A 7365-nucleotide genomic window follows, 5' to 3' on the forward strand; every position below is an offset into this window, starting at 1 on the left:
AGGTCTCAATCTCTTTATTTGCACGTGGTTACAATTTATAAATACACTTGCTGTTTTCCTCCCCCTCCCAAACTCTCCCTTCTACCCAGTAACTGTGTCCAAACCCCCCAGTTGTCAGTCAGTCCCTTTCGCGTCCAGGCGGAGAGGGGAGGGGCGGTCCTCCATGAACCACATCTTCCTACAGGGTCTACTTCAGTCCGTGTGAAGGGTGGGCTCTCAAAGGGCCTCTGAAGCTTGGGGATGAGCACCACGAATCTGCTGGAGGTCCCGCAGATGTCCTTGCCAGTGACCATGTGGCCGGCCTCCTGCTCAGCCGTGCGGAGGCTGCTGAGTGCCGTGGTGGGCAGCAGTGAGCATCACATGCCCGGTCCGTGCTGGAAGCTGAGCTGTCGCAGGCCCCGTGGGCAGGAGGGTCTGCAATGAAGTCTCAGGCCCGCTCAGCTGCTGGTGAGAGTCTTGTGGGGGATACCTACCCAGCCAGTGCCCGGCCCTGCTCTCGGAGGTGCGTCTGAGGCCCAGCCCCTCACGGTCTGCCTCTCAGGGGCCCGACCCAGGCCCTCGGTCAGTCCTGGGTGGGTAGGGCAGCTTCAGGAAGAAGGTGCTCTTGCACGTCCCTTCTCCTGGCTGTTCCCAGACACCAAGAGGCATGGGTGACAAGTTGGGTCCTTGACTCTGTTAGAGGGCGTGGCAGCCCAGTGTCTCTGTTTCAGCCAGGTGCCAAGCTTTGCCATCCTCCTGGTAGGGTGTGGAGAGCCCAGGAGGGCCAGGGGCACCCTCTTCAGGGGTGGGGTATGGAGGCTCTGGGGAAGCAGGGGGGTCTCCTGGGCCCCGTGCTCCCCCCAGGACCGGCCCATTGTAGATGTAGATGTTGCCGGTGACAGTCACAGACCCACCGGTGACATGAATGCCGCTGGTCCCTGTGGGAAAGGAGGCTGACTGAGAGGGGCTGATGGCAAGCTGTTGGGAGTCTCTGTCTTGCTCTGCTTCAGTCTTCTCATTCCTGTCTGGCCCACACTTGCCTCCTGCCCACCATCCCTCCCACCCCACCCTTCATTCCCTGCCCCCTCTCCTCCCTGCTACCTGCCCTAGGCTCACCGTGGGCCACCTGGCTTTGCTCTGGGAGCTCAGGCTCCAGCTCCCTGGCCTGGCTGAGAGGACTCTGCTGCTGCAGCATCTCTTCCTCCAAACCTGGGGGTGCTGGGAGCCTGGCTGAGGCAGGGGCCATGTCTCCAAAGGGCAGAAGTGGCTTTACCAGGTCAGGGAAATGTGGGTTGACCCTTGGAGGCTCCCAGCTTCCATCAGCAGTATTTGAGTCCTCTCCCTGGAGGAGAGAGGCAGAGAACCAACTGAAGACGTGGGCCTTGGATCCCAGCTTTCTTGAATTCCTACACCCCACCCCATGCTTAGGCAGCTCACTGTTCTCCTCTACTCCACTTCATGCTCCCTGCCACAGGGCCTTTGCACTTGATGCCCCTCTTCCTGGGGCACTTTCCCCGAGATGTTCTGATGGATGGTTCCCTCATGTCTTCAGCTCTCTGCTCAAATATCAGTTTGTCAGAGAGGCCCTCTCTGTCCACTCTAAGATAATGTACCCCTACCCTTTGCCACTGTCACTCACTGTCCCCCTACCGAGCTTTATTTAGCAACTATCACCCACTGATATGTATTTCTTTAACTTTAGTCTTGCTCCCTTGGCCTGTAACTCCAGGAGGGCAGGAACTTTGCTTTGTTCACTGCTATATCCATGGTGCCCAGAATGGTGCCTGGCACATGGTAGGCTCAATCACTCATTAGCTGAGTGGATGTTGAAGCCTACACACTCTTACCCTGCCTACCCCACCCTGTTCACTTAGCCCAGCCTGGCCCTCCCTGCTGCCTTCTCAGCCTTCCCCATTACCTCTGGACGCCTCTTCAGCAGGGATCCTGCAACGGAAAATGAAATGGGGGTCAGGCCTCCAGTAGGCCCTGGGCCCCCTGGCTTGCACTGTTCACAGCCTGCTGGGGTGTATGCCACCCACCGTGGGTTCCCAGGTCTATTGTTGCCCTTATCTCCAGCCTCAGAATAGGGGGCTGGGTGGAGAGGATGTCCATGCTGGGGGCGGGCATCGCAAGTCTTCCCTCCCTCATGCAGGTGAGGGCAGCCAGCCGGCCAGGTCTGCCTCCCTGCCTGTGTCCAGCTTCTTCCTACCTAGCTTCCTGCAAAGAGAGGGGTGGCTCTTCCAGGTGCAGGCCAGGATGGTGGTGAGGAATAGAAGTGAGGCCAGCGGCAGCAGGATGGCCAGAACCATCATAGTTCCTGTGGGGACAGCAGACAGGTAAGCCGTGATGACACTGGAAAGGGCAGGGTGGGTGGGGTGGGGGGCTAGCTAAGGACCAGGTTTCCAGTAGTCTGGGCGACCTACAGAAAAGGGGGAGCAGCTTTTCCCTTCTAGACCCACTACAGCTCCTAAAGGCAGAATCAGAGAAACTTCCCTCAGGTTACAGAGAAGGGAAACCAAGTTGGACTTGGAGAGGACCTGCTGACAGCCAGGAGCAGTTCACGGATGGGATCTTTGGGGGTGGTGCTGGTGGCCACCACATAGAGACCAGGGAGAGGGGCTAGTTTGTCTGTGAGAACAGGTGCATGAGCAGTTGGGTTTCCAGGGCTGGAAGAGGGGGTGGGAGGCGCTACAAGGAGGGTGGGGCTTGGGTTTGTAAGCGACTCAGGACACAGGGTAGAGCAACACTTCTGTGGACGTGCCCATCCTAGAGAGGGGCCACTGTAGGGGATGAGATTGCCCCTCTCTCTCTGTGGGGTGTTTCTGGGGGTGAGAGAGGAGGGGCTGCAAGTTCCTCACCCCCTTGCTCAGGGCCAGTTCCAGGAGGGGGAGGGAAGGGAGGCTGGGACTTGGGTTTCTCAGATTCTGGTAGGTAGCCATGGATAATTTCTGTCTTTCACAGCAGAGTCTACAGTGCTCATCACGTGTGTCTGGAGAAGGTCAGGAAAGCGTGGAGAGTTGCATCCTGGGAGCCTGCCCTTCCTGATCCACCTAAACCTGGGGCTTAAGGGAGGATAGAGTGAGAGGCCTGGGAAAAAAACTGGACCTGGAGTCCAAGACATCTGGGTTCCAGCCCAGTTGGGTGACTTTTTAAGTTATTCCTCCTTTCGGAGCATCTCAAAGATAAAATGAGGGGGTTAGGTACATACTGTCTAAAATTCCAGCTCTAAAGTGCCAGTGGCATGATGCATGGTTATAAAGTAACAAGAGGACATGGAAAAAGATTTAGGATATATTTGAGTGAAAAATCAAGTTACAAAATATTCAAATGACTCCACTTTTAGAAAAGCAACTGGAAGGATATATTAAGAAATGTTAAGAGTGGATATGCTAAGTGATGGTCCTATGGGTGGTTTTTAGTTTTGTTTCTCTGAATTTTCTGATTTTCTACAGTATGCATGCATTTATGGCACGGGCTCTGGAGTAAGAAAGAACCGAGTATAGGTTTTCATAACATCAGTTACCACCTGTGTGATCTGGGGCAAGTCACATGAACTCTGCCGAGCCTCCTTTCCTCCGTGAGCATAATAATAGAACTACAGTTGACCCTGGAACAACATAGGGGTTAGGGGCACCGACCCCCGTGCAGTCGAAAATCCATGTATAACTTTTGATTCCCAAGAAGTCTTCACTATGAATAGTCTGCTGTTGGCTAGAAGCCTTACCAGTAACACAGCTGATTAATGCAGGTTATGTATTTATATACTGTGTTCTCACAATAAAGTGAGAGCAAAGAAAATGTTATTGAGAAAATCATAAGGAAGAGAAAATGATTTATAGCACTGTGCTTTTTTTTTTTTTAAAAGCCACATATAAGTGGACGCGTGCAGTCATGTTGTTCAAGGGTCATCTGTACTTTGTAGAGTCATTAAGCAAGATTAAAAGAGTTAGGGACGCCTGGGTGGCTCAGTGAGTTAAGCATCTGACTTCGGCTCGGGTCATGATCCCAGGGTCCTGGGATGGAGCCCTACTTCAGACTCCTTGCTCAGTGGGGAGCCTGCTTCTCCCTCTGCCTGCCTCTCCCCCTGTGTGTGCTCTCTCTCTGTCTCAAATAAATATATAAAATCTTAAAAAATATATTAAGGGGCGCCTGGGTGGCTCAGTGGGTTAGAGCCTCTGCCTTCGGCTCAGGTCATGATCCCAGGGTCCTGGGATCGAGCCCCGCATTGGGCTCTCTGCTCAGCGGGGAGCCTGCTTCCCCCTCTCTCTCTGCCTGCCTCTCTGCCTACTTGTGATCTCTGTCTGAAATAAATAAATAAAATCTTTAAAAAAGAAAAAAAACATATTAAATGAGTTAGTGATTGTCAAGGGCTGACAGAGTGTCTGACACGCTAGCTCTCGATAAATGAAAGATACCATTATTTGGTAACTTAAAAAAAGTTAATAAACTCTCTCCCAACTAATAATCTTTATAGTCATTGGAAATATCCCTCAATCATTTGCTGGGCTAGGAAACCAATAAGTTCACAGAAGAAAACAAAAAACAAAAACCAACAAACCGAGAAAGAGTCAAATGTGGGGTGAATTTTCTAATAATATAAGCGTGTAATCTAATAAACAGATTCTCAGTCTAGTAAGTAGATTATATGACGGTGGCAGGTCCAAAGTGATGACAGTGATGTCAACTACAATTTCATGTCAGAGTAGGAGTGGTCCTTGGCACATATTGTATGTAACTTACAAGTTATATGTATGTATATAACATAAAAAGAGTCTATGTGTATATTTGTGTATATTAAGTTCTCCTAGGGATAGTCCCTAAGGAACTTCTCCACTTGCCCCAATTCTGAGATGCATTCAGCTGTTCCCCACTTTTTGAGATGGAAGGAATAAAGGCATCTTCCCAGACTTCCCTCCCCACCCCCCCACCCCGCCCTGCCCCACATGCCCCTCAGCCCCAGGCCCTCACCTGGCATCTCAGAGTGCTCTGGGGGATTTCTGCAGCTGGTGTCAGACTGGGCAGTGCCTGGAACTGCCTCCACCAGGCCCTGCTCCTCACACCTGCAGCGGAAAGAGAGGCCCGATTCAGGTGGGCACAGGGCTGGGAGTGGCAGGGTGAGCCCTTGGGCGCGAGCATAGGGCGGTCAGCAGATGGGACTACTAGGATGGTGGGGGAGTGGGGTGGGGGGACACTCACCTTGTGTGGGGCTGGCAGCGGGCCATGGGGGAGGAGGTGTTCTGGAAGTGGCCTGCCTTACAGGGCACACAGTTTCTGTTAGCTACCCCAACTTCATCTGGCAAGAGAAAAGCAAGACCAGCCACGGTGAGTGGGCAAGGGTGGGGGGCGGGTCTTTCCATGCTGTGAATTTCCGCAGGTCCCTGCCTGCCCGCCCATCTCATTCTGCGGCACCTTTCCTATCTCCCTCTTGCTGAGAGAAGCTTTCTGAGATTCTGCCTCTGTCCAAGTGTCTCTGCAGACCCCTGCGGTGGGCCTTTCACTGGGAGAGAGAGGCAGCTCTTTATACCCAAGAGAGCTACCTGGGGGGCTCCCCCCCACAGCTCTGGACGGGGGCTCCCTGCACCCAGCGTCCTTCCTGCCCTCCTCCCACAGCAACCTCTGACCTGTCAGCTTGGCCTCAGTGCCTGGTGGGCAGTCGGAGAGTGGCTCACAGTGTCCACACTCCGTGTCCCAGTGCACGCAGAACATTCCTGGCTGGCAGCGGCACTGGGTCTTCTGTCTGCTGGTGCAGGGCATGGTCTCCTCGAAGCCCAGCACTGGTGGGGAGACAGGAGAGCTCAGCGGAGGGCCTGCGCTCTGGGAGATCCCAGCCTCCCCCGAGCCCCCTGCCACTCACTCTGGTCACAGGGGCGGCACAGCTGGCAGATGGGGAGATGGTTCCAGTGCTCGTTGTAGGAATTTTCGGGACACTGGGCACAAACAGTGTCCTGGCTGCGGCTGCATTCCACGGAGACGTGTGTGCCTGGAATGGGAGTGGGGCCCTGCAGTGTCAGGGGAGCCGGGATCCCCCCTTGCCTCTGCAGCTCCACTCGCTGCAAGACCCTGTCCTCTCGAGAGCCACCCACGAAGGATGGCTGGTTGGCTTTCCTGGGAGATGGTGTCTGTCTTCCCTCCGAGGCAGCAGCGGAGTGGGCCAGAGTCCCCTGCCACTCACCTCCCGTCCCCAGCTTCCTCGGGCCATTGCCTCTCACCTGGGGGGCAGCGGGAGCAGCAGACCTGATGCTTGAGTTCGTAGTACTCCTTTTCCCGGTCCCAGCACGTTCGGTTCTCTGTGTGGTATGGGGGCTCCTTCAAGGGGAGATGGAGGTGGGGGGGAGAATTAACTCAGGGGTCTACTGGGGAGGGCAGAGGGACTAGAGAGAGGGCTGGGCAGACCCCCTTTTGCCCTCCCAAGCCAGCCACCACCCACCTACATGGGCCCCTCCCTCACCAGTCTGGCCTGGGATGCTGCCAGGAGACTGCAGAGGCCCAGGATGAGAGGCCCCCAGGCCAGGCCGCAGGGGGAGGCGGCCCATGGCAGGCGCATGGCGGCCAGTCGGCCAGTCGGCCAGATGGGTGGAGGCCGGGGCAGGAAGGTGGGAGGCCCGCAAGTCCTGGGCAGTGATGGCAGCAAGCTCCCAGGCCCAGGGCCTGGGACAGGGCTCGGACTGACGTGCCCCCAAGGGCCGTGCGGCCGGCCCTGGCCTGGCCTCCAGGGCTCCAGCGCCGGCTCAGGAAGTGGGAGTGGAGCGAGCCGGCCTTGGGGCGGGGACAGGGAGCTCTGGGAGCAGAGGCAGCTGTCGCAATCGGGGAAGAGGAACAGGCTTGGCTGCCCCGATGCAGGGCGGGAGGGGGCGGCCGGGAAAGCACGTGAGGGCAGCAGGGCCGGAACCGGGCCTCCTCCCTTCTTCGGAAGCCTGGCCAGCAGGGGAGGACTGCAGGGGTCGGCTAGGTGGGAAAGGGCAGCAGAGTCAGTGGACAATGCTCAGATGGGCCTTGGAGAGCAGGGTAGAGCTGACTTGGAACAGAGAGAGACAGACAGAGCTGTGTCCAGCCGGGTGGTGCCAGCTCCGAAAGTGGAAGGGCATGTGGCTGACAGACACGGGGAGTGCAGGGACCCCCAGGGACCCACAGTCAGCCAGCCAGCCAGCTGCAGCCTCTGGGAAACAGAAGTCCCATTTGGCATCCATCTGGAAGCCTGGGAGTTCCTGCCCTGTTGTGTGACTTTTTAAAAGACAAGCTACAAAGGCATAACAAGTCAGCCAGCCCTCCCTGTGCGTGATCCATCCCCGTGCCCACATTAGTGGGCACAGGTCACCAAGAAGACACTGCAGAGAGGGCAGAGGCCCCCGCTCCCCTGTTCTTAGATGACAGGGAGGAACGGGTAGA

The 7365-nt window shown here is 56.0% G+C and overlaps 1 protein-coding gene across 1 annotated transcript; it reads right to left on the reverse strand.

Annotated features, from left to right (window-relative positions):
- LTBR (lymphotoxin beta receptor) lies at window positions 1–6806 on the reverse strand. The gene is made up of 10 exons (XM_080812447.1): window positions 6428–6806; window positions 6189–6285; window positions 5834–5959; window positions 5601–5753; window positions 5176–5272; window positions 4948–5039; window positions 2189–2296; window positions 1898–1923; window positions 1096–1321; window positions 1–917 (listed from the first exon to the last, which is right to left on the reverse strand). Exons 1-10 carry the CDS (start codon window positions 6521–6523, stop codon window positions 676–678), a joined length of 1263 nt encoding a protein of 420 aa, XP_080668573.1. The 5' UTR covers window positions 6524–6806; the 3' UTR covers window positions 1–675.
- Between the last annotated feature and the right edge of the window lie 559 nt (window positions 6807–7365).

This window comes from Martes martes (genome assembly GCF_963455335.1).
Source record: "Martes martes genome assembly, chromosome: 8".
NCBI lineage: Eukaryota > Metazoa > Chordata > Mammalia > Carnivora > Mustelidae > Martes > Martes martes.

What these genes read in the sequence shown, in the direction of transcription:
- LTBR (XM_080812447.1), bottom strand. Translation starts at nt 6,523, where the DNA reads ATGCGCCTGCCATGGGCCGCCTCCCCCTGCGGCCTGGCCTGGGGGCCT. An exon ending in AGAGCACTCTGAGATGCCAG is followed by an intron (nt 2,297 to 4,947) that starts GTGAGGGCCTGG and finishes CTGTCCCCACAG; the next exon opens with GAACTATGATGGTTCTGGCC. An exon ending in CTCTCTTTGCAGGAAGCTAG is followed by an intron (nt 1,924 to 2,188) that starts GTAGGAAGAAGC and finishes TTTCCGTTGCAG; the next exon opens with GATCCCTGCTGAAGAGGCGT.